Source organism: Cannabis sativa, chromosome 5, assembly GCF_029168945.1.
Source record: "Cannabis sativa cultivar Pink pepper isolate KNU-18-1 chromosome 5, ASM2916894v1, whole genome shotgun sequence".
NCBI classification, from domain to species: Eukaryota; Viridiplantae; Streptophyta; class Magnoliopsida; order Rosales; family Cannabaceae; genus Cannabis; species Cannabis sativa.
Window position 1 is genome coordinate 70,185,818 of NC_083605.1, and position 27,406 is coordinate 70,213,223.

Genomic DNA, 27,406 nt, shown 5'->3' on the forward strand with positions numbered 1-27,406 from the left:
CAATAATTCAAAGCAAAACCCTACCAATATCATAGATATGGAAACATTTAAAAAAAAATCTATTTATTAAAAATTAATTAATTAATATATAATAAAAGAACATAACACAAAAACTCAAATTGAAACACCAACACAAAACCATTATTTGTATTACTTACGTTAGATAAAAATAATAATAAAAAAAAAATAAGGCAGTTAAAGTGTACCCTGCCGTAACCTAAAATTGCCCACGAGTAGGGTTTTTTCTTTTTTTTTTTTAAGATTAGGTTAAGCCACTTCCTTATTTCTCTGCCGCTTTGGCTAGGGTTTTGTGAGACTACCATTATTTTCTTTCTTTGCTACACTTCACTCTCTCTTCTCTCTCTACTTTCCTTCTCTTTTCTCATCTCCCAAACACCCTTTTCCACCCTCTCAATCGCAGATTCATGGATTCGAATAAGCAATAAGGGTTCCGTGGTTGCTGTTTTAGGTTGGTGGTGAGGGCTTTTCAAGGGGTTTTTCGGATCGGATTCTTTTTCGGGACTCTAAGAAATGGCAACCGCGAACCCTTTTGACCTTTTGGGTGATGATGATAACGATGACCTTTCTCAACTCATCGCCGCTAAGCTTCCTGTTGTTGCTGCTGACACCAAGAAGCCTGTCTTTCCGGCTGCTCAGCCAGCTAAGCCTGCCAAGCTTCCCTCAAAGCCTCTTCCTCCTGCCCAATCTGGTGAGCCTTGCTTTTCTTTTCTTTACTTTTTTGCATTTCAGACCTGTATTTTTCTGATGAACTTGTTCTCTGTTTGCTTACACAAAAAAAATGTATTTTTTATTGCTTTTTAGCGCATTTCGTATTGGGTTTATATATATTTTTATTATTTTCTCGAAAAATACTAGGTTTTTATGGCTCGCGATTGATTTTCGTTATTTTTTTTATCTTCTAAATCTATGAGATTATGTATGTATTTATCAAGATGGTATTGCTTTTTTTAGTGGGAGTGATCATTTTTATGTTCATTGTTTTCTTTCTATCTTTATTTATTTGTGTCGAGAGTAAAATACTTTCAATATTTTTAGATAGATGATAAAAGAATGTACATATTCTTGGCTATAATTTTTCTCAGTTTCCAGAGTGATTATTGTTTTTGGTGTTCTTATTTTGTTTTAAAGGAGTTTCATATTTTTTTATCTGTATCTCACCTTTATTAGCCTCTTTTCTTATGCTTGAGGCTTTTTTATTCTTGAGAGATGCATTCAAAGGATTGAAAACATTTAAATTGTGTTGTGTGACTAATGTACTGCACTGTTGATTTGCCTTTGGCATTTTGTTTTAATCTTTGGTTGTTTACTTTTGTAGTGAAGGAGTCCAGGAATGAAGTTGGCCGTGGAGGTGGACGTGGTGGGGGACGTGCATATGGACGAGGTCGCGGTGGTGCTGGCGGTTTCAATCGGGATTCTAATGAGAATTCCTTTGGCAACAATGGGTTTTCTGGAGGATACAACAGACCATCTGAAGAGGGAGAATCAGGGAAAACCTCTGAAAGGCGTGGCTATGGTGCTCCCCGCGGTGCATTCCGTGGTGGACGCCGTGGTGGTTTTAGCAACGGTGAGGCTGGTGAAGGAGAACGTCCTCGAAGATCTTATGAACGTCGCAGTGGAACTGGACGTGGGTTAGTATTTTACTTCAGCATTTTTTTGTTGACTGATCATTGTCTATTAGTTTTATTTTAAAATTCATTCTATCATTTGTGTAGAAATGAGCTTAAGCGGGAAGGTGCTGGGCGTGGGAACTGGGGAACACCCACAGATGAAATTGCTCCGTAAGTTTTGAACTTTATTTTTGTTTTTGATATCTTGAATGTTGGACTCGTAATTAGGGAGGTAGTACTACTTTATGCTTCATTACTATCTGTGACATTTATTTCCCCTCTCAAACAGGGAGGCTGAGGAGCCTGTTGCTGAAACTGAGAAGAATGTTGATGCTGAGAAGCCATTGGGAGAAGAGGAATCTCCTGATGCCAACAAGGATAGTCCTGTAGCTGAGCCAGAAGAGAAGGAGCCTGAGGACAAGGTTGCTTTCATTATTCTTTTTTTATTCGTATTTAATTATTTTTAATGCTATAAGAGAGTTTATCGAGCAAGTGTTCTTAATTCTTTATTTTTGACTACTTCATGTTAATTTTGAGGTTTTAAAGATAAGATCAAACAATCAAACTTTTAATTTAATGTTGGGAGATATGTTTTTGCCTGTTAGGTTGATTAATGCTTAACGCAATCCAAATCAGAGTGTTGTTTGAGTAATGATTCTTTTGTTTTTGTTGATGAAAATCTAGTAATGAACTTGTTTGTGCATTGAGTTATTTTTCGGTATTGTATATTAATTTATTACTTGAAAAGGTAAGCCTTTATTGTTAATACCTGATCATGATTCCATGCTGTATATCTTGTCAGGAAATGACCCTGGAGGAGTATGAGAAGGTACTCGAGGAGAAGAGAAAGGCTCTGGTTGCTTTGAAGACAGAGGAAAGGAAGGTTGATGTTAAAGAGTTTGAATCGATGCAGCAGATCTCATGTAAAAAGGAGAATCATGACATCTTTATCAAATTGGTATGACTTTGCTGCTCTTTTTTATTAATTAAATGCCTTGTATAGCCAGCTTAAACTGTATTTGTATTTACTGGGTATTTACATTTCAGGGATCTGAGAAGGATAAGCGCAAAGAAGCAGCTGAAAAGGAAGAGAAAGCTAAGAAGGTTTCTTCAGTCTCGTCCTATTTATTGGGTTTTTGTTTTAAAAATATTCAAACGCAAATGCAGGGTAGTTCTATTTCATTTTTTCTCTTGTTACAAACATAACATTTGGATTATTATTTGGATGCAGTCTCTTACCATAAATGAGTTCCTGAAGCCAGCTGAAGGTGAGAGGTTCTATTCTGGAGGCCGTGGACGTGGTCGTGGCCGTGGTTCAAGAGGTGGATATGGTGGTGGATACACTCCTAGCAACGTGGCAGCCCCATCCATTGAAGATCCCGGACAGTTCCCAACCCTTGGCGGTAAATGAGATTCTACTAGTTTCTCCCATCAGCTCTAAGTTTCATTCGTTTGGTTACTGATGTTGCATGAAAGATTTTGAGTGGGTCTGCCATCCGGGGCTTACCCCCACATGATGAACTTTAAACCTCTTTATTGCTGTCGTTTTTGTTTGAGTGTAAATTTTAGATCTTTATGTCTTGAACCAAAGATGTCATGGAATCAGTTTTGATTTTAAAATAGGTTGAGAATACATTCAGTTATTTTAATATTTAGTATTGTTTTGCTCCTTTATTTATTCATGATTCTGTTCTCTCATTCTCAGAGTATTCCATTTAAGTATTGGCTTTTTATATTTTTCACTTTAACGTACCTAATTTTAATTGGGGCAATGCAATGGCAATATGTGATGATACGATTATTGAATTTCTATATTTATTTTATTTGTAAATTAAATTCGATGGATCATCTTACAATCCAAGTAGTTTTGTCTATTATTATAACAAAGAGTTGACACTTTTTGCAAATTGCTAATGATCAAATGTTCTAACTAAGTTTGCATAAGAAGATGGTGTTATAACAGTTGCATCCTCAAATAGATGTACCGGATCTCATCAAAATTTGTGCATGTTTGATGAACTCTCTTTGACGGTGGTTGACTTTGTGCAAATCTAGTCCTACTACGAATCTTTAATTGTGCTTCTTGTTGTTTGTTAAGGTTAATTATAGGGTAAATACTTGCAAAAATTATTAATTAGATGTTTTGTTAAATGACACAATAAGTTTTAATAGGATTTTGAGTTCAATTTTTAATAATTTTATTTTTTAATATAACTAAAGATAATTTTTAACTCGAATAAATATATGAAATAATTCAATTAGTAATTTTTTCAAAATAAATGGTCTAAAATGTTTTTTTACCCTTTATTCCTTTGGCCTTAGTGCCGTGTCTGTCTCTCGAGTTCTTTACTCTTTTTGTAATCGACGTGGTTAGATGTTTGGTCATCTCTATGAGAACTGTACAGTTATATTTTGCATAATCATCTTAGATTTTACCATGAATAAAATTTACCCTTAAAAAGAAAAAAAAAGTGCATAAATTTCAGCGTTATACACTTAAAAAAATCAGAAGGGATGATTATACATAAACATTTTTTATACACTCTAGTTCGAGTGTTTAATATTTTTATATTAATAATAACTTCGCAGCAATAAAAAATAGATCAAACCTTGACACATCTTTTTTAATGTAACTATGTAAAAAGTTAAAAAAAAGATGTCTAAATTTCATTTTCCTTTAAATAAAATTTAAAATTATTTTATATCTAATTCTTTTCATATATATAAATTATATATATTATTTATATTTTTGAATAGGTGACACATACTTTTAAGGTTCTAAAATTAATCAAGATATGTTTATTCACAGACTCAATTTAACTAGTAGATCAGCTCATGATGAAGTCTAATCACAGTTTCGAATCTAACTGCAAACCAACTCTAATCTTTATAAGGTTGGGTCCTTTTGGTCCCAGAAGGGCAACTCATCCAGAGAAGAAAAGACTTGATGGGACATATTCGGATGCCTTCATGGGGTATTCCAAAACAGGCAATCGAAGAGGTGTCCAGTCTTACGTGGCACCCTTCTAACACTGAATCCCACATAATTAAGGGGTTGTCCCTTACGTTAGACATGGGAAAGGCGCACAACATAAAAGCTACATACTTTTTGTCCAACGTCCATTGCACTGACATTTACTATACACCATCGGCGGCTGTGACAGTCAGAGTCCTGTGATCCGTAAGGGTAAAGACTAGGAGTTGTGCAATCCCACATCGTCTGGGGAAGGTTAAGTGTGATGATTCTGAGACTGTGTAGGTAAGAGACTACACAACAAAAAAAGGTTTAAATGGATTGATTTGTACAACCTATATCAACAAGATGTCTCTTCTTTTCAGGGTAATTTCAGGATGGGTACCAAAAGTGGCGTACTCGTGTATAACAGTTATAAGTCTCTGGAATTTCCAAAAATATAAGTAAACAATATATCTAATATATAATAAGACTCTTAATCACCTCCTGCTTGTTTTCCCTTTATGCCCTCAATATTCAAACTTTTTAAAACCTTTTAATGTCTTTTCATCCTTTGTCAACTTAATTAATAAAAATTTTTTAGTCTCAATTTTTTCAATTACTCTTAAATTGACACCCATCCATACACTCTGTCGTTTTATCTTTTCACCGCCTCATGAGAAATTTAACAATTATTTTTTTTTTGCTTTTTGAATTAGATCATTCATGACATCCTTTATACTACACCATATTTTATCATTTTAATGTTTAACTTGTCTTACTATTTTTATCCTAACTTAAAACCTTACATATGTAATATATTATATTTACATAAGTTGTTCACACCTAGATAAGTCTTACATAGTGGTGCCAGAATTGTTAGTAGTCTGTCTTTTATTGTTTTTGCAGGGTACAATTTCAAGTATGATGGCTCATCATTAAAAAAATAAGTTCTTAATTAGTCTTTAAAGAATATTATCCTATTTTGCATAAAATAAAGAAGCTGAAAATTTTATACATGTAATAAAGACCTTAGGCCATATGATCTTCTTTCTGTCCCTTTGTCTCTAAAGCTCTTTCTCCTCAAAGCTCAAACTCAAGATGAGGCTTATCTTTTGGTAAGCTCTCTCTTCTCATCTTGTGAATTTTAATTATTACCATATCTATTAAGTAGCTCTTTATTATTTTCATAATGTAGTAGCTTTTATTTTTGTTTTATTGGCTCAATTGAACTTCAAATGGGAAGAAAATTCTCTACCTCAGGCTGACTGGGACTAATGTCATTCCTTGACTATGGAGTGGCTTCTAAATATTTGTCTTGGTCTCCTTTATTCTACTTCTTGTTCTAGGGTTATGTAATGTAGTTTCCCATATAACTATTGTGTGCAGTTTAATTTGAAACATTAAATGAATGTCACATTATACATTAACTTTACATTTAAAAGAGCAAGTTATAGTTTACATTGAAAATAGCGCGCATGCAATGTGTGAGCCTTATATCTATATATATATATATATATGATAATATTTTTTTAAGATTCAGAAAAAACTTGCTGGACCTAACTAAATAAAATTGGCTTGTTAAGGAAAAATCACACTCATCTTATTAAGTGAATCAAGTATAAATTTTAATATAAAATAAAAAACTGTTGGATAAATTTCCATACTATTGTCCCATAAATAAGTTACAAGGAAAATAAATTAGACCTCTTTATAAAGCCTCAACAGACCATTATAACTCATAGAGTTGTCGGTTCTGTTTTCCTAGGCTTAGGTCTTTTATTTCTTAACAATAAAAGAAAGCAAATAAATATCTCAAGACTCTAACAACTTTCAGCTTTACAAGGAAAATATCTCAACAGATTACAACAAACTTTCTCATATCAGAAACAAACACAACAACAACAACAACATTATAAATAAGTGGTTCAACCTTCCACTTTGAGCAACACACCATTTCGGCCAGCAGAAATAAAAGGCAGCGGCCTTTGTTTTTCTTTGTGTAACCCACCTCAGAAACAAGAGAGAAAAAATAGAGAGAGTTAGTGAGAGATATTGTAAAGAAAACTAAGAGAAATAAAGTGAAGAGAAAGAGATTACCTGCTGGGTTTTGTAGCATGGAATCTCCATGAACTTGTAACCGGTTTTGACAATCATAGTGAAGAATCAAGCGTCTTTGAGGGAAGCTTGACGGAGATGTACTCTTGATTTCAAGGGGAACTCCGAAATCAAATTTTGTTGTGTTCTCCTTTATTTTCTGTAGTGTTTTTCGGGTTTCTATCTTCTAAACCAACAAAGATCATTTTAGATCTTTGTTGCTACTGTTTCTCTCTCTCTCTCTCTCGGTTTGTTTGTGTTGCAGGTGTGAAGGAGCAGTAGGTTCGGCCATTGAACCTACTGCTATTGCTCGAAGAAGAAGGTTAGAAGAAGAAAGGGGGGCTGGACTGGTGTCGGCTGCAGCAAGAAGAAAACCTGCTGCGTTTTTTCAGCAAGGGAGAAGGAAGGAAGGAGAAGAGGCTTGGCTGGGTTTGGTCTGCTGTTCAAAGAAAAGTTTGCTGTTCAAAGAAAATAGAAGAAGGAGAGGAGAATAGGAGGCCGGCTGTGTTATGTGTTGTGCTAGGGTTTTTTCAATCAAAGAAAAGAAAGCATTTATATTGAAATAAATGGTTGTAGGGTTTTGAACAAATTAGATCTGATTTAAAAAGGGAATATTCCCTTGAGATCCGCATAAAACCAAAAGTCGGTTTTGCCCTTAATTTGTGACTGTTGGGGTGTTGGGTGTAGGGACAATCTAGGCATTTCGGATTGCCAGCTGTGATTTCCTACAGTGGTATCAGAGCTCGGGGAAGCAAGAAGATTCAACAACACCTGGAAACAACGTCAAGAAACAAGAAAGATCATCAAAACATTGAAGAAGCCAAATCTGAAATTATCAAGAAGTTGATAAAAAGGAAAACTCTAACCTAAACTTTGTCTTGTTACATTCTTGCTTTTATTATCTTGTTATAACAATTAAACATGAGTAATATTAGAGTGGATGTTGACAAGTTTGATGGATCGGGGGACTATAGGATTTGGAGGAAGAAGATTAGAGCTCTTCTTGCTCATAACAAATTACTTAGGGTTCTTAGTGAACCCATAGAATGGCCAGAAAATACTTCTAAATCTACACAAGAAGAACTTCTTGAAACTGCTACTGGTTTAATCATTTTTAATTTGTCTGATGCTATTATCAGGTTAGTTGATAAAGAAGATACACCAGCAAAAATATGGAAAAAGCTTGAAGATCAGTTTCAAAAGAAATCTTTAATCAACAAGATCTTTCTTAAAGAAAGGATCTTTGGTTTCAAGATGAGCACTAAGACTCTTGATGAAAACCTAGATGAATTTCTAAGGTTACATATTGAATTGGCTAATTCTGGTGAAAATGAGGCTTTAAGTGATGAGAACCAAGCCATCATCATCTTAAACTCATTACCCGAATCCTACAAAGAAGTGAAGAATGCCATTAAATATGGTAGGACAGAAATTACTTTAGAAGAAGTAATTTCAACCTTGAAGTCAAAAGACTTGGAGATCAAGAATGAGAAGCATGGAGGTTCTAATGGAGAAGTAAACTTCAGTAGAGGGAGACCCAATCAAAGAAAACATGGACACTACAAGAGTAAAAGTCACAGCAGAGATCACCACAAAGGAAAGAGTCACAACAAGGGAAGATCAAACTCAAAAGAACCAACTGATCCTACAGGATGCTACAACTGTGGCAAGCCATGGCATTTCAAGAGAGATTGCTATTTTCTAAACAAAGGCAAACCAAATAAATATAAAGGACAAGGAGAAAATTCTAATTCTAAACCTAATTTTCATAAAAATAACCAAGCTAATTATGGTGATGGTTATGAGAGTGTTGATAGTGGTGAAGTATACATTGCTGCATCATCTTTTAAAGATGATTGGATTTTAGATTCAGGTTGTACTTTTCATATGACTAATGACAAGAGTTATATGTTTGATTATAGGGAATCTAAAGGAGGAAAAGTAATCCTTGGAAACAATCAGACTTGTGAGATTAAAGGCTCGGGATCTATCAGATTTAAAATGTATGATGGGATAGTAAGAACCCTAACAATAGTGAGGTATGTGCCTAATCTTTCTAGAAATTTAATTTCTATTAGTGTGCTTGATGATTTGGGTGTTGTGAGTAAAGTAGAGGCAGGTCATATGAAACTTAGTAGAGGAGCATTAACAATCATGAAAGGAATCAAAAATGGTGGACTTTACTACCTACAAGGCTCTCCTATTTCAAGCTGTAATATTACAACTCACAACGACAAAGAAGAAGAGATAGCTACTCTATGGCACAGAAGATTAGGGCATATAAGTGAGCGAGGCTTGCAACTCATGAGTGAGCAACAACTGTTGGGTAAGGATAAAGTGAGTAAACTAGACTTTTGTGAACATTGCATACTTGGAAAGCATCACAGATTAAAGTTCACAGCAGGTACTCACAACTCTAAAAGAATACTTGAGTATGTACATTCTGATTTATGGGGTCCTGAAAAAATCAGCACTCATGGTGGTTGTTCTTATTTTTTATCTATAGTAGATGATTATTCTAGGAAAGTATGGATATATCTACTTAAGAATAAAAATGATGCTTTTACAAAATTTAAACATTGGAAATTATTGGTTGAGAACTTAACTAATGAAAAGCTGAAAACTTTAAGAACTGATAATGGTTTGGAATTTTGTAATAATGAATTTGACCTCTATTGTAAAGAAAATGGCTTGCAGCGACATATAACAGTGAGGATTACACCTCAGCAAAACGGGGTGGCTGAAAGAATGAACCGCACCATACTAAACAAAGTAAGGTGTATGCTACTTCAGTCAGGATTATCTCAAGGGTTTTGGGGAGAAGCTGCCTTGACAGTTGTTCACCTAATAAATAGAAGCCCATCAAGAGCAACCGAAGGTAAAACTCCCGAGGAGAAATGGTCAGGTAAACCTCCAAACCTTTCTCATTTGAAAGTTTTTGGATGTGCAGCTTATGCACATCAAAGCATAGGAAAACTTGAACCTAGGGCTTTAAAGTGTGTTTTCTTAGGGTACCCCGAAGGGGTAAAAGGGTATAGACTTTGGGTAAAGGAAAAAGGGGGATTTAAAACTATGAATAGTAGAGATGTTATATTCCAAGAAAATATTTTTCCTTGTTTACCTAATGAAAAGTCTAGTGCAGGAATGGAAGATACTAACCCTGCAGGTACAAACCTAGAAGTTAAAACTGGTTCTAATCAGGTGGAACAAAACGAAGACACACTGGGAATGGTTCAGGTGGAACCTAACCAAAGTCAGCAGCCCATGAACAATGGTCAAGGGGGAGGAACTGATGCTCAACAAGAGATCAGGGATGAAGACACCGAAGAGGACCTTACAAACTATCAGTTGACAAGGGATAGATCTAAGAGGACTCCGAAGCCAAATCAGAAATTCAGCTACAACATTTGGAGTGAAGAATTGGCTTATGCTCTTCTAACAGATTTGGAAATGGATGATATGGAACCCAAGACTTATAATGAGGCAGTAAATGGAAAGAATTCTAAGGAGTTGAATAAGGCCATGGATGATGAGATGGGATCTCTCAATAAGAATAAGACTTGGGTTGTGGTACCAAAACCCGAGAGTAAAAGTATTGTGTCTTGTAAGTGGTTGTTCAAGCAAAAGGAAGGAAGATCTAAAGATGAGCCTATAAGGTTCAAGGCTATGCTAGTAGCTAAAGGTTTCACACAAAAGGAAGGTATTGACTTCAATGAGATTTTCTCTCCGGTGGTGAAGTATAAAACGATTAGAGTGGTCCTAAGCTTAGCTACTCAGTTTGACATGGAGATAAATCAGATGGATGTTACCACTGCCTTTCTCCATGGGGAATTGGAAGAAGAAATATACATGACCCAGCCAGAAGGGTATGTAGAGAAGGGAAAACCTAACCATGTTTGTAAACTGGTTAAGTCCTTGTATGGACTCAAGCAATCCCCTAGGCAGTGGAATAAAAGGTTTGACACCTTTATGATGAAACAAGGTTTCTCAAGGAGTTACTATGATGCATGTTTCTATCACAAAGGAACTGACATCAACACGGTCATCTACTTGTTACTTTATGTAGATGACATGCTTATCATAAGCAAAGAAAGATCTCAAGTGGATGAGATGAAGAAGCAACTCAAGGCTGAGTTTGAGATGAAAGACTTGGGGATAGCATCTAAGATACTGGGTATCACTATAAAGAGGGACAGAAAGTTGGGCAAGTTATTCTTGACACAAGAGGACTACATTCAAAAGATTATAGAGAAGTTTTCAATGAAAGATTCAAAGAAAACTTCTCAGCCAATAACTAGCCAGTACACTTTAACAAAGGAACAATGTCCTAAGACTGAAGCAGAGAAGGAAGCAATGAGTAAAGTGCCTTACTCAAGTGCTGTTGGGACTATTATGTACTTAATGGTTTGTACAAGGCCAGATCTGGCCTTTGCCATAAGTACCTTGAGCAAATACATGGCAAACCCAGGAAAGATTCATTGGCTTGCAATAAAATGGGTTTTCAGGTACCTAGTAGGGACACCTAAGGTTGGACTCATCTACAAGCAACAGAAGTTCAACACCAACATAGAAGGATACAGCGATGCCGACTATGCCGGGGACAGAGACAGCAGAAAGTCTACTTCATCTTACATGTTCCTACTTGGAGGAAACTGTGTGAGTTGGAAAGCCCAACTCCAACCTGTGGTTGCACTTTCAACAACAGAATCAGAGTACTTATCAACCACAGAAGCTATTAAAGAAGCCATATGGATGAAAAGACTTTTGACAGAGATCAAGTTACTTAAAGAGGTTCCTAGAGTGTACTCAGAAAGTCAAAGCTGTGTACACTTATGTAGGAACCCTGTGTTCCATGACCGAACTAAACATATAGAGATTAAATACCACTTTATAAGGGACAAGGTGACTCAAGGTGAAATACAAGTGGAAAAAGTTCCTACTGAGGAGAACCCAACAGATATGGGAACTAAGGTGGTCACTCTCAACAAGTTCAAACATTGTATGAACCTGTTGGGAGTTGACACAGGATGGTAAATGGACACATATTCAAGCAATGACCCTCAAAGACAGCAACAAGTAAATAAAGCAAAGGCAGAAACTTTTTTGGACTGCTAGTATGGAAATTTAGGTGGAATTTGTTGGATAAATTCCCATACTATTGTCCCATAAATAAGTTACAAGAAAAATAAATTAGACCTCTTTATAAAGCCTCAACAGACCATTATAACTCATAGAGTTGTCGGTTCTGTTTTCCTAGGCTTAGGTCTTTTATTTCTTAACAATAAAAGGAAGCAAATAAATATCTCAAGACTATAACAACTTTCAGCTTTACAAGGAAAATATCTCAACAGATTACAACAAACATTCTCAGATCAGAAACAAACACAACAACAACAACAACATTATAAATAAGTGGTTCAACCTTCCACTTTGAGCAACACACCATTTCGGCCAGCAGAAATAAAAGGCAGCAGCCTTTGTTTTTCTTTGTGTAACTCACCTCAGAAACAAGAGAGAAAAAATAGAGAGAGTTAGTGAGAGATATGTTGGAAATTATTTTACCAGGATCTAGATTTACTAACAAGTATGTTGGATTAAAAACCTAATATGAATTCTAAAACAATGAAAATAAACACATATAAAGTTAGAAAAACCTTACAGTGGGTGCAGCGGAATAATATGACTCCTTCCGTTCAGATCTCTAGCCCTTGATTCCTTTCTGTAGCAGAGCATCACCAAGATCTGAACCTGGATCTTCTTTTCTCCTCCTTTGATGCAGAAATTCCATAGTCTTCCATACTATGATTGAGATACCACTTGATGTGTGTGGGCACTACTCATCTCACAAGGATTTCGAAATTTCTCTCTATTTTTCTCTCTCAATTTCGTGGCTTTTCATGCATACAAGAGAAGAGAGCAAGGTTGCTTTATATAGGGAAAAGGGAGAGCACAACTTTCCAAATAAAACAGTTTCCTTAATTACTGTGTAATCAATTAACTGCCTTATTTAGTGTGATCCACCACTTTCCTATTATAACTAGGCTTTGATTAGCAATTACATGGCAATTAAAAAATAAAAATAATAACTGGGAAACACAAAGGGAGTGCTCGGCCATAGAGGGAAATGGGCCTCACTTGGATTTTGCAGTTTCCTCAATTTTATTTCAATTTCTCCAAAAATGCCATTTTTCCAATTCTAATCATTTAAATGCCAAAACTAATTATTTAATAACTAAAATAGATTATTAAATAATATTTTCATTTAAAATAATTATTAATTAGACATACAAAGTCTCTTAATTAATAATTAAACCTAGAAACCCTTTTCTTTACGATTTCATCCTTAAACTGTGAGAATTCATAAAGTAGACATAGTCTAACTTTTAGAATTATAATTGATTAATTAAAATCAATCAACTGAGTCTTACAAGCAGTATGGCCTCAACTAGTATGGGGACCATGGGTCTATATAACCAAGCTTCCAATAAGTCGAACCGAATTTACCAAGTAAATTCCCTAACTTATTAATTCCTCATTGAATCCACACTTAGAACTTGGAATTGCACTCTCAGTCATATAGAAACGCTCTATTTGTTCCACGATATAGACACGTCATTAGTTATCCATTGTTATAACTCTAATGTGATCAATGATCCTCTATATACATGATTTACACTGTACAGGATTAAATTACCGTAACACCCTACAATGTATTTTATCCTTAAAACACTTAACCCTGTATAAATGATATTTCACCTAAGTGAAATGAGATCTCCACCATTTATCTTCGTTTGGTTAAGCTCAAAGGAAATCATCCTTTACTTCTATTTGCCAAATAGAAGCTATAGATTCCATATTTATGTTAGCGCTCCCCCACTCAATTGCATTACCGTGTTCCCAAAATGTACGTATCACCCTGATACAAAACTAGGCTTAACTAACAAATCAAAGAACACGAATAACACTCTTGAAATTGAGCCTAACCATATCAGGATTTCGATCATGTGATCTAGGATCAACATGTGATATTGAATTGAATAGATATTACGGTAAATTTTAACATCTAATTCAAAGTTCAATATCAGTCCCTTCCGATGTATACTCCATACATCCGATACTGGTAAACTTTGCCAATGTCCTGGAAAGGACATAACACTTTTCCAAGGTGTAAGAATACCTATCGCTGATTATACCATGTCAGTCTAAATCCAGTGTTCTGACAAATCAGGGAATCAACTTTTGAACGTATAATAAAGATTATATTCCACTGTGCTGACAACACTATAATCTTTAACCAACTCATATGTTCTGGACTTAAAAAGAATTCATACATTATATACATATAATCATGAAATAAATCATGTGAACCATGCAACATAAAATGTTATTTCTGATCTTTATTAATAAGTAAATCTGATTATATGAAATGAGTTTTATTTAGAGCATAAAACCCAACAAACTCCCACTTGCACTAATATAAAACAAAAAGTGCATTTCAAATAATCATTAACACCTTGATATACCAATCAAGTGTAATAGTAGTAAACTCCTCGTAATGGGATCTGACAGGTTGAATTAAACACAACCTCTTCTCCACCATTACTCTTCCTTAATCACAAAATCCTTGATAATGTGAAATTCCTCTCTATATGTCTACTCTTTTGGGATACTGGATTCTATACTTTTGGGCAACTACTCTTTTGTTATACAGGAAGTAACCCTAGTAGTTAAGGCAAGTTGGAACACTGCCACAAATGTATAGAACTTTCCTTAGACGGAAAAAGTATCTTTCCTGCAACTTTTAACATTCAGTCTCTCTCTGGTAGACCAAGAGATTTCAGATAGGTTTTTACACTTCTCCAAAATCGCTACTCCACCCCCAAAGTAATCACCATCTCATCAGCAGACTTTCTAGCACAAAGGCAAGTCTTGAAATCTGATGTGGTGTAGTCTAAGAGTTTCAAAACCACCCTTATTGACTAACATATAGTTCCTCTTCTTAATCTTAAGATTTACTTGATTGTCTTCCAATGTTCCTCTCCTGGATTAATCTGATACTTACTCATTACTCCCACTCAACAACAGGTGTCTGGTCTAAGACATACTAAAGCATATCTGAGACCTCTCACTGTTAATTTAAGAAATTCTTTCATGGCTTTATCTTCTCTGGAATAGTTGAGACTTTTCCTTAGATAAATAAAATCTATATCTAAGAAGTTGTGAAGCTTCTATAGATTGCCATTGGATAGAAAAATGCTCCAGCATCTTACTAAAGTAAGTTGCTTGCATTAGAGTAAGTAATTACCAGGTATACCATAAGCCATAGGTTTAGATAAACTCAAACCTACAATACTAGGAACAGGAAGTTTTGTTAAGTCCATTGAATAGACTTATGAACGAAAATTTCCTTTCATGTCCTTGTAATAGAAAACTTAAGGTTACTCCATGTGAATGGATCAAACCATAGTTCTCTTGGCTTTCTTCTTAGTTTCTTATCTTGACAATCCATTACTTGTTTAAACTCACAATGGATTTTAGTCACTAGTGTCTTCCAAGTTATAACAAGGTGAGTTCCTAGAAACTCTCCCACTACAACAAGGTACCGTGAACTATGTCTAAGAAAACTAAATGGTATAGACCTCTTCAGTTGTGTTAAGACAACAGAGGCAGTGGGATCATCTTGTAATGAATAAGATGATAGAACACTTATGGAATCAAGAAAAAAAATATCTCCTTTATTTGCTACTTTATTTTCAGACTTAGTCATTTTCTTAGAAAAGTAGTATTTGTTTAAACAAACACTTTCTTATCTAATGACTATGGGATGCTCCACCCCTAATCACTTAGAATAGCTAACAAACATGCAAACCAGGGTTAGCAGTTCTAGCTTTTCTTAAGATTTCGATTAGGTCATCCATGAATCTAGTAATGATTTACATTAAGTATACAACCATTACATCATTCTGAAATTTTATTACCATATAAAGATTTAGGCAACAACTAGTAACTAATCATCAATATGCAACTCGATTTTCTGGGGAGGTAAGTTTGGATATAATTCAAAATCAAATTAATGATCTTTGAACTGCATATCTACTAACTTTTTCTCCACCCCTATCAGTTCGCAAGATCTTTAACCACTTACCTTCACCATTGCTAGAAATTCATGAAATTTTTCAAACATTTCAAATTTCTTTTGCATAAGGTAAAATCTAGAGTGATCGTTTTAAGAATACAACGAAAACTCATATCCACCCCTGAATGTACATCCATCTGCGAATGAGATGAAATTACTTTCAATGGATATAGGCATATTAACTCTTTGCAGAGAATGATCTTGTCAAAACCACTATGAACAAGATACAAATGCCATAGATTTATAAAATATGTGGTTGAATCTTTTGATGACTTAAGTTTAGTTACAACAAAGAGTTCTTAGAATAGTGCAAGTGGATTCTGGTCACAGAATACTAAACTCATACAGTTTAAATCCATTGAAAGAAAATGGTTATTAAACACTTGTGAAAGTGTAACTGTATAATTAGTAATTCTTTCTTGGACCACCACTACTAATCTAACTCTATGATTTGCCTATACAAGTAGGAGATATCTAAGATTGAGGATTTATATCATTTAGGGATAGAATTCCGGGAATATAATCATATGCGTCATCTAATTTCTTAAGAGAAAATAAGACTTTATATGATTTATAGACCATTCATCCAATGATATGTCATTAAGCTAATTCGAAATGAATAAGCTAGGAGGAATTAGGATAATTTCGTTTTAAATAAGAATCCAACGATGCTCCGATTAGCGAGAGTCAAAGTAATCTTATTTATACAATCTTCTTGTTTCATATTGTAAAACACTAGTCTAAGATGTCATCAATTGATGAACAACTAGACCTTGCATATACAATATTTATCTTTCGAGATCTAACACTATTATGTTAGTCTAATGGTGAAAATCCATTAGGGATTTATCTCATTAGAAAAACAAATCAAGTTAGACCAACAATGAAGATTCGAAATTAAACTACAATTTAATAACAGAAAATAACATGGTTCAATATAAATTCATACACAATTCAGAAATTATGAAGCACATAGCAAGTAGGAATGACAAGTGAAAATACTAAAACATACAATCCTAAATAATTTCTAAGGTTTTCAACAAACTGATATCAGTGTTCCGTTTAGGCGAGAGTCAAAGATATCATTCATTGAATAGAGTTGTCAACTCATCTAAAATGTCAAACATTCTAGCAACCTTTTATTCGATCAAGATGTGAATCTGCGTTGTCCCGTTTAGGCGAGAGTCAAGGCTATTCTATCTTATGAGCTTCCACCATTGTTTCATATTCTTGCAAGTCTTATACAGTCGCCACCATTAGGGTGGTCATAAACTATATAAAAAAAAAACTTACAAGATTACTTATCTTTCGAGATTAAACGGTGCTAACTTGCTAATGAACGTTCCTCCATTAGGGAGGATTACTCACTAAAACAATAGCTATGTAAAACCAACAATGGAGATCGAATATCCTTATCATAATAAAGCTCATTATTTAATGAAGGGTTGTATTTTCTTCTAATATTTATTTTAATCCATTTATTTTAAATATATATTTATTTAATTAAAATTTCCAATTTAGAATGAAAAATTCCAAATATAAATTTTAATTTTAATATTTATAAATTATACTTAGATAGATAAATAACGTGAATTATTTCCATCTTAATAATAATTTCCATAAATATTTAGAAAATTATTCAATTTAAGTTGTTTCAAAATTAATTTGAATTAATTTACAACTCAAATTTAATTTTCTATAAATATATATTGCATTTCGAAAATGCTTTAAAATAAAATAAAATAAATCCTGGAAAATTACTCTAATTTTATGTTGGTTTCAACAAAAAATATAATTTTCCTATTTAATTAAATATCTAAGAAAAATTTCAAATATTTAAGTATCATGATTAAAAAATCAACTTAAATATTAATTTTCTATTTAATTAAATATCACTAGAAAAATACTTCAAGCAAAACAGATAATATCTATCTAGACTTTCATAGACTAATTAATCCAATTTCTAATTATAATATATTTTAGTTCATTTATTTTAATTAACCATTTAATGAAAAAGTCAGTGATTTAAGTTGGTCCAAAATTAAATAAATAATTTTCAACTTTAATCTATTTTTCAAATAAAATTCGAAATTTCTGCATTAAAGAAATGCAATTTCAAAATTTTGGGAAATAATTAATAAAATAAAATAAAATATATTTTGAAAATTATTCAAACTTAAGTTATTCAGAAATAAGATTCCAAACTTAAAATAATTTTCAACTTTAATTAAATAACATGAAAATAACAATATTAAAGTATCATGATGAAAATCAACTTAGATATTGAAATTTTCAATTTAATTAAATGTATTAAATTCAAGAAATAAATAATTAAGTAAAGAGGAAGCTTAATTATTAATTCTAGTTTAATACTAGGAAAATATTCTAAACTTAGATTGTACCAAAATTAATTAGGAAACAATTAATTTCACAATATATGATATTTTTCTATTTAATATTAGAAATAATAACTAGTACTAGAAATAACTATCTAGAATATATCAAAATTTATTTTAGCAACCTAGTCCATTTACTTAGTAAAAACTTAATGAGCTCCCTATATGCATCTAAGCCCAAAAGCAAACATATAGGCTCACACAGGTCAAATGATTTGGATGGACCCTATCATGTTACTAGGTTTACACAGATGAAAGAAGTACAAAATTTACCTGTTACAAATTATTTATAAGATCTATCGTCAATTGGACTATGATTAAAATCAAATCATTGGATCATGATCTGTCAACAAGTTAATCATAGCAATTTAGATCAGATAAATAATAAGTTTGTTAAAAAGTTTTGAATAAACAATATAAACAAACAAACATTGTCCATGTAACAGATGTGAATCAAGATATTAATATAATTAAATTATTATTCTAAACTAACCAAATAAAGGAAACTAATTTTAAAATATCTAGGTTTATTTGAATCAAAATTAAATTAAATATCTAATAAGATCAATGATTTGAAAGGAAAGAATCTTCAATATCACTTTCAGATCTTATAATTTAATAAAATAAACTAATTTTAAAATATATTTGGTTAGATAATTATTATTTTAGGAATAAAATAATAAATGAATAATAATTACCATAATTATATGTCAAAATATCTCAAATTAAGCAATATTCAAATCTCTACAAAAATATCTATGTTATTTAAATATTTAAGATATGATTTATAAATTTCTAATAAGGAAAAAATGATATATATATATATATAGAAAAAATATCATTTTTAAACTTATAATTTATAAATAATTAAATATTTAACAAAATAACAAATTTTTGAATTTGAAAAACATTATGGTAAGTATATTTATAAAAATATCTATGTTAATTTCAAATTTATTAATTATTTGATTTACCATATAAGATAATTTTAATATAATATTTTAAATAAAAAGACAAAGTTATCTTTTAATTTAAAATATCTTAAATATCAAAATATCTAATCTTATAATTAAATAATAAATAAATATTAAAGAACTTAACAAATTTTTAAATCTGACCATAATAGGAAATATTTAAAAATTGGAAACAATCCAAAATAGAAATATTTAAAATTGGAAAAATTCAAAATTGAAAATATTTAAAATTGGAAACATTTCAATTTAGAAATATTTAAAATTGGAAAAATGAATTTTGGGAAACAATCCCATGAAAAAAATTGGATTTTTGGGGAAAAAACCACAAAAATTCGCAATTTGTGATAGGCTGCATGCAGCAGCCATGATTTCCAAACTTCCAAAATTCATATCTTTCTCAATTTTTATCGGAATCAAGTTCCGTAAAAACTAAAATTGCTTAATTTTTCACAAGGAATCCAAATAAAATATTTTCAAAAATTGAAAAAAATATTTTTCATGGAAAACGAAACTGTACAACATCAACATTCATCAAACAACAGATAAACCAACATGAAGCCATCCAAATCAACACAGAAACATGCAATCATCGTTTTAATTTATATTACATGAAAGTAAATCATTACCATGGCTCTGGTGCAAGTTGTTGGAAATTATTTTACCAGGATCTAGATTTACTAACAAGTATGTTGGATTAACAACCTAATATGAATTCTAAAACAATGAAAATAAACACATATAAAGTTAGAAAAACCTTACAGTGGGTGCAGCGGAATAATATGACTCCTTCCGTTCAGATCTCTAGCCCTTGATTCCTTTCTGTAGCAGAGCATCACCAAGATCTGAACCTGGATCTTCTTTTCTCCTCCTTTGATGCAGAAATTCCATAGTCTTCCATACTATGATTGAGATACCACTTGATGTGTGTGGGCACTACTCATCTCACAAGGATTTCGAAATTTCTCTCTATTTTTCTCTCTCAATTTCGTGGCTTTTCATGCAAACAAGAGAAGAGAGCAAGGTTGCTTTATATAGGGAAAAGGGAGAGCACAACTTTCCAAATAAAACAGTTTCCTTAATTACTGTGTAATCAATTAACTGCCTTATTTAGTGTGATCCACCACTTTCCTATTATAGCTAGGCTTTGATTAGCAATTACATGGCAATTAAAAAATAAAAATAATAATTGGGAAACACAAAGGGAGTGCTCGGCCATAGAGGAAAATGGGCCTCACTTGGATTTTGTAGTTTCCTCAATTTTATTTCAATTTCTCCAAAAATGCCATTTTTCCAATTCTAATCATTTAAATGCCAAAAATAATTATTTAATAACTAAAATAGATTATTAAATAATATTGTTATTTAAAATAATTATTAATTAGACATACAAAGTCTCTTAATTAATAATTAAACCTAGAAACCCTTTTCTTTACGATTTCATCCTTAAACTGTGAGAATTCATAAAGTAGACATAGTCTTACTTTTAGAATTATAATTGATTAATTAAAATCAATTAACTGAGTCTTACAAGCAGTATGGCCTCAACTAGTATGGGGACCATGGGTCTATATAACCGAGCTTCCAATAAGTCGAACCGAATTTACCAAGTAAATTCCCTAACTTATTAATTCCTCATTGAATCCACACTTAGAACTTGGAATTGCACTCTCAGTCATATAGACACGCTCTATATGTTCCACGATATAGACACGTCATTAGTTATCCATTGTTATAACCCTAATGTGATCAATGATCCTCTATATAGATGATTTACACTGTACAAGATTAAATTACCGTAACACCCTACAATGTATTTTATCCTTAAAACACTTAACCCTGTATAAATGATATTTCACCTAAGTGAAATGAGATCTCCACCATTTATCTTCGTTTGGTTAAGCTCGAAGGAAATCATCCTTTACTTCTATTTGCCAAATAGAAGCTATAGATTCCATATTTATGTTAGCGCTCCCCCACTCAATTGCATTACCGTGTTCCCAAAATGTACGTATCACCCTGATACAAAACTAGGCTTAACTAACAAATCAAAGAACACGAATAACACTCTTGAAATTGAGCCTAACCATATCAGGATTTCGATCATGTGATCTAGGATCAACATGTGATATTGAATTGAATAGATATTACGGTAAATTTCAACATCTAATTCAAAGTTCAATATCGGTCCCTTCCGATGTATACTCCATACATCCGATACTGGTAAACTTTGCCAATGTCCTGGAAAGAACATAACACTTTTCCAAGGTGTAAGAATACCTATCGCTGATTATACCATGTCAGTCTAAATCCAGTGTTCTGACAAATCAGGGAATCAACTTTTGAACGTATAATAAAGATTATATTCCACTGTGCTGACAACACTATAATCTTTAACCAACTCATATGTTCTGGACTTAAAAAGAATTCATACATTATATACATATAATCATGAAATAAATCATGTGAACCATGCAACATAAAATGTTATTTCTGATCTTTATTAATAAGTAAATCTGATTATATGAAATGAGTTTTATTTAGGGCATAAAACCCAACAAGATATTGTAAAGAAAACTAAGAGAAATAAAGTGAAGAGAAAGAGATTACCTGCTGGGTTTTGTTGCACGGAATCTCCATGAACTTGTAACCGGTTTTGACAATCATAGTAAAGAATCAAGCGTCTTTGAGGGAAGCTTGACAGAGATGTACTCTTGATTTCAAGGGGAACTCCGAAATCAAATTTTGTTGTGTTCCCCTTTATTTTCTGTAGTGTTTTTCGGGTTTCTATCTTCTAAACCAACAAAGATCATTTTAGATCTTTGTTGCTACTGTTTCTCTCTCTCACTCTCTCGGTTTGTTTGTGTTGCAGGTGTGAAGGAGCAGTAGGTTCGGCCATTGAACCTACTGCTATTGCTCGAAGAAGAAGGTTAGAAGAAGAAAGGGGGGCTGGACTGGTGTCGGCTGCAGCAAGAAGAAAACCTGCTGCGTTTTTCAGCAAGGGAGAAGGAAGGAAGGAGAAGAGGCTTGGCTAGGTTTGGTCTGCTGTTCAAAGAAAAGTCTGCTGTTCAAAGAAAATAGAAGAAGGAGAGGAGAATAGGAGGCCGACTGTGTTATGTTTGTGCTAGGGTTTTTTCAATCAAAGAAAAGAAAGCATTTATATTGAAATAAATGGTTGTAGGGTTTTGAACAAATCAGATCTGATTTAAAAAGGGAATATTCCCTTGAGATCCGCATAAAACCAAAAGTCGGTTTTGCCCTTAATTTGTGACTGTTGGGGTGTTGGGTGTAGGGACAATCTAAGCATTTCGGATTGCCAGCTGTGATTTCCTACAAAAACTTTTTAAATAAGATACTAAAAAAGACTCGAAGTGGTCTATGCGTTGAGAGTTGTTTAATCTTTCTTGTAGTGCAGATATAGTGCAATGACTTTTTAATCATCTATGTCAAAGTGATATAATTGATACTAGTACACAGAATTGACTTAACCATAAGGTAATTTGAGGCAATTGCTTAAGGCCTCACAATATTTAAGGTCTACATTTTAACAGTATACATTTTTTATTTGTTTAATAATATGTGTGATACATTAAATTCAAATTTGAACATTTTTTTTTATTTAAGCGTTTATATATTACAACTATATTTTACTTGGGATTCGAACCCACGACCTCCAGCACACACACCCACCTATGGTCACTTGAGCTAGCCTCAAGTGGTTCAAATTTGAACATTAATATATACTACTAAATGCCAACATTATATTTCAATTAATTTAATAATTTGAAACTATCAATTAATAATTAATGATTTTTTTAATGAAAAATTTTATATATAAATTACCTTTAAATAATATCGTACTATTTTTTTTTTCATAATTATTGATTATTGGTTTATTTTTTTTTTATGAAAACTTCTTATAAACGCATTGAAATTCATCCATGAAAGAATTTTTCACTTATACTTTTATTATTAATTTTTTATTCGTTTATAAAAATAAAAATAATACATGTAAAAAAAATAATATAATTTTAAAATAGAAACAATAGAACTTGAAATGGAAACAACTTTTATAAAATAGAAATAATATAACTTTAAAATAAAAATAATTTTTATAAAAATAAACGTAAAAGTGAAAATAAAAATACATATAAATAGCAATTTTTTTTTTTTGAGAATAAAAATTATTGTTATAAATTAATATGAGAGATCATTTACAAGAACAAAATGTATAGGCGAGGAATACAATCTGAACAAATTCTATATTTTCCATCCATTAACTAATGATCAAAATATACATAACATAATAAGAATTGAATAGTTACTTAAATTGGATTTCTTTTCTATGATGTTACAAGAAAAAACAATTACAACAAAGTAATTCTATAAAATCATGAATATCGTAATTAGTTTTTGAAGTAACCACCAAAATAAAAAATAATATACTCACTGAACAAAACGGATCATAAAACATAAAACTTTATTAATGAATTCCTTCAAGATGTCTATATAATACACTTTATATATAAGAAAAATGGTCCAAACATAGCTTATATATATGAGTAAAAATTTGTTAAGTACACTACATGATTATTAAACTATCTCAACTCTACAATTTGGACAAAATTTACTAACTTGTAGCCACTCGCATGGTAACTTCGCAACTTCCAAACCAACAGAAACATTCTCCAAACAAATCGAACAAAAAATTGGATTATCTTTAACCCAAACTTTTTCAAATTTCTCGATTGACTCCTCACTTGCCGCCACAAAACGAATAGGAACATCATTCATATCATAGTCCTCATCATCGTCGTCATCGTCATCATCATCCCAATCAAGTTGAGGTAGTTCATCAACAAAAACTTCAATGGAAACATTAACACCGACTTCTTCATTCAAATTATTGTCATAATTGTTCATCATTCTTCTACCGCAATCAATAATGCTAGGGCTTCAGTAACATCGCTCTTCATCAAAGTCTCATACGAAATTCGTCCAATATTTTCTAAAAAAGCAATTGAATTTCCCGTGTCATCATCGAATAAAGATTCTTCATCTTCGACTTCCATAGTAGATGGGTGTGGAGCAAGAATAAATTTAACATTTAAGTTAATGGTAAAGAAACAAACATTATGTGTGGCTCTTCTTCTATTGTGTTAGGTTGGTTTGTATAACTATGTCTATGAGGTGATATATGGTAATGAGGATCACCAATTACTTGTGGAGAAGTCATAATTAATCACTCAAAAGAAATGATTAATTTTGGGTTTTTAACAAAGTTTAAGAACAATTTGAGCTTTAGAAGTTTCGAAATTAGGGTGATCAAATGAATTAAATCAGCTAAGGAAAGAGGAAAAGGGTGAGAAGAAAAACGATATGAAGCACTTAAACGGCGGCTATTTAATATAATTTTAGATTCTATTAGGAGTAGGATTAATATGGGCCGTTGGATTTTGTCGGTTGATTGGCATTGCTTTGAATTATTAATTTTGATTTTTCATTGTAAGGTCATTTTTACCCCTGTCACGTTTTTTATTTTATTTTATTCCCACATTCTTCTCAACCAACTGGTTACAAATGGCGAATTCATCCACTCCTTCCAACGATGGGATTCCTTACAGTTTCTTTTCCGTTCCTATGTTCAAATACTTCATTAATTTCCACAAACAGATATGGCGACTGGATTATACACTGTGGAGATAAGATAAAACGTACCATTTTGATGTCATCTGTAACGCTTCTTTAGTCGGGTGTCTTTGCTACCATTAAAACTGTTTGTTGAAGCTTCTTCTTCTTCTTCCTCCCAGAAATCATGATAAATGAACTATCTTAGAACAAATAACAAAACCCAATTACCTTTCTTAGCATCGTTCAATATTTTCTCTCAACCCAAACATCAAATCCATTTTCTCTCCACTTATTTCAAAGTAAAGAATGGTGGAGGTGCCAGTTTTCCAACCCAACTGGTTTACCCCAATTACGTGAACAAGAAAATCACAACCGTTCAGTTGAATCAATCTCCATCGTTGGCTCATTTTGGTTCTGGTGATGTAGTCTCGTCAAATAAGTTAATCACGAATTATATTCGATTCGGGGATTTGGGTTCTGCTCTTAATGTGTTTGAGAGAATGCCCGTGAGGACTACAGTTACTTGGAATTCAATCTTATCTGGATTTGCGAAGAAGCCTGGGAAAATGAAAGAAGCCCATGAACTGTTTGATAGAATTCCTGAACCGGATACTGTTTCGTATAACACTATGTTGGCTTGTTATCTGCACAATTCTGGCGTTGAATCCGCCATGGGGTTCTTTAACAAGATGCCTTTCAGGGATTCTGCGTCTTGGAATACGATGATATCGGGTTTTATCCGAAATGGGAAGATGGAGAGGGCTCGTGAATTGTTTCTTGAAATGCCAGAGCAGAACAGTGTTTCTTGGAGTGCTATGATTTCAGGGTACGTGGAGTTTGGGGATTTGGACTCTGCAATTGAGTTTTTTGAGTTAGCACCTGTTAAGAGCGTTGTGGCTTGGACTGCCATGGTTACTGGTTATATGAAGTTTGGGAAGATTGAATTAGCAGAGAAAATGTTTCATCATATGCCTGTGAAGAATGTAGTGAGCTGGAATACTATGATCTCGGGTTATGTTGAAAATGGTCGAGCAGAGGAAAGTTTGAAGCTTTTTCGGGCAATGATTCAATCCGGTATTAAGTCGAATTCATCGACTTTGAGTAGTGTTCTATTGGCTTGCAGTAACCTATCGACCCTGCAGATGGGAAAGCAAGTACACCAGTTGATTTATAAATCTCTGTTGTATGATGACACAACTGCAGGGACTTCATTAATCAGCATGTATTGTAAATGTGGAGATTTGAAGGATGCTTTGAAATTGTTTCATGAAATTCCTAGAAAAGATGTTGTTTCATGGAATGCAATGATTACTGGTTATGCTCAACATGGAGCAGGTCATGAAGCTCTTAATCTGTTCAATGAAATGAAAAGAGAAGGAGCAAAGCCAGATTGGATCACTTTTGTAGCTGTCTTATCAGCTTGCAACCATTCGGGATTAGTTGATATCGGTATGCAATATTTTGACACAATGATTAGGGACTATGGAGTTGAACTTAAGCCAGAGCACTATACTTGCATGGTTGATCTCCTTGGGAGAGCTGGTAGGCTCATTGAAGCTGTGGATTTGATAAAGAAAATGCCATTCAAACCCCACCTAGCCATTTTCGGGACCCTTTTGGGTGCTTGTAGGATCCACAAGAACTTAGAACTGGCAGAGTATGCTGCGAAAAACCTCCTTTCTCTTGATCCATCAAGCGCAGCTGGCTACGTTCAACTCGCTAATGTTTATGCTGTGACAAAAAGATGGGATTGTGTTTCAAAAGTTTGGCGATCGATGAAAGAAAATAATGTAGTTAAGACACCCGGGTATAGTTGGATTGAGGTGAAAGGTGAGATTCACGAGTTCAGATCAGGAGACAGGGTTCATCCTGAACTTGCCTGTATACACAAAAAACTAGTCGAATTGGATAAGAAAATGAGGTTTGCAGGCTATGTTCCTGATCTTGAATTTGCACTACATGATGTGGGAAAGAAGCAAAAAGAGCAGCTTCTGTTGTGGCACAGCGAAAAGCTAGCAATTGCTTTCGGCCTCCTCAGATTGCCCGAAGGGATTCCAATTCGAGTATTTAAGAACTTGAGAGTCTGTGGGGATTGTCACCGGGCCACCATGTTCATCTCAGCCTTAGAAAAACGGGAAATCATTGTTAGAGATACTACTCGATTTCACCATTTCAAGAATGGGGTTTGCTCTTGTAGTGGATATTGGTGATTACTGATTCATCTAAATTTTAACTGAATAATGTTTTGTTGATACTATCAAGATTACCAATTTACCTAGAACTAGTTATAGAGACTCATTTAGGAATGGGTTTTTTTCAATTTTAACAAAAAAAAAAAAATAACAATATTACAAAAATACTTCCAACTGGCCAAATAAACAAATATACAGCTTAAATAAAAAAAAATTACACAAATACTACTTACACACACCTTCAACCCAGGATCTATGTTTCCTCGGCAACTATCGCGCAACCATGGTGCAACTACGCAGCAACCCAACACAACCGAAACGAAAAATTCAATCAGAAAGAGAACCACCATAATTCCAGCGATTTCACCATAGAAAACGACCAGAATCAATCGAAACAGGGGC

General features: G+C 33.1%; 3 protein-coding genes across 3 annotated transcripts; 2 read left to right on the top strand and 1 right to left on the bottom strand.

The window, feature by feature from the left end:
• Window positions 1–213: 213 nt before the first annotated feature.
• LOC115715864 (RGG repeats nuclear RNA binding protein A) lies at window positions 214–3,326 on the top strand. The gene is made up of 7 exons (XM_030644532.2): window positions 214–709; window positions 1,337–1,649; window positions 1,734–1,799; window positions 1,918–2,050; window positions 2,431–2,586; window positions 2,676–2,732; window positions 2,860–3,326. The coding sequence occupies exons 1-7, from the start codon at window positions 532–534 to the stop codon at window positions 3,037–3,039; spliced, it is 1,083 nt and encodes a 360-aa protein (XP_030500392.2). The 5' UTR covers window positions 214–531; the 3' UTR covers window positions 3,040–3,326.
• A 20,448-nt stretch (window positions 3,327–23,774) lies between these two features.
• Window positions 23,775–24,107, bottom strand: LOC133038475 (uncharacterized). Its single transcript, XM_061116639.1, has one exon. It carries the CDS (start codon window positions 24,105–24,107, stop codon window positions 23,775–23,777), a length of 333 nt encoding a protein of 110 aa, XP_060972622.1.
• A 514-nt stretch (window positions 24,108–24,621) lies between these two features.
• LOC115715600 (pentatricopeptide repeat-containing protein At4g16835, mitochondrial) lies at window positions 24,622–27,090 on the top strand. Its single transcript, XM_030644244.2, has one exon. The coding sequence runs from the start codon at window positions 25,004–25,006 to the stop codon at window positions 27,020–27,022; it is 2,019 nt and encodes a 672-aa protein (XP_030500104.2). The 5' UTR covers window positions 24,622–25,003; the 3' UTR covers window positions 27,023–27,090.
• Window positions 27,091–27,406: the final 316 nt, after the last annotated feature.

Excerpts from the sequence above, each read along its gene's own strand:
- LOC115715600 (XM_030644244.2), top strand. The coding sequence starts at position 25,004 with ATGAACTATCTTAGAACAAATAACAAAACCCAATTACCTTTCTTAGCA.
- LOC133038475 (XM_061116639.1), bottom strand. The coding sequence starts at position 24,107 with ATGATGAACAATTATGACAATAATTTGAATGAAGAAGTCGGTGTTAAT.
- LOC115715864 (XM_030644532.2), top strand. The coding sequence starts at position 532 with ATGGCAACCGCGAACCCTTTTGACCTTTTGGGTGATGATGATAACGAT. Across the intron at positions 1,650-1,733 it reads CGCAGTGGAACTGGACGTGG|AAATGAGCTTAAGCGGGAAG; the intron begins GTTAGTATTTTA and ends TCATTTGTGTAG. Across the intron at positions 2,051-2,430 it reads AGAAGGAGCCTGAGGACAAG|GAAATGACCCTGGAGGAGTA; the intron begins GTTGCTTTCATT and ends ATATCTTGTCAG.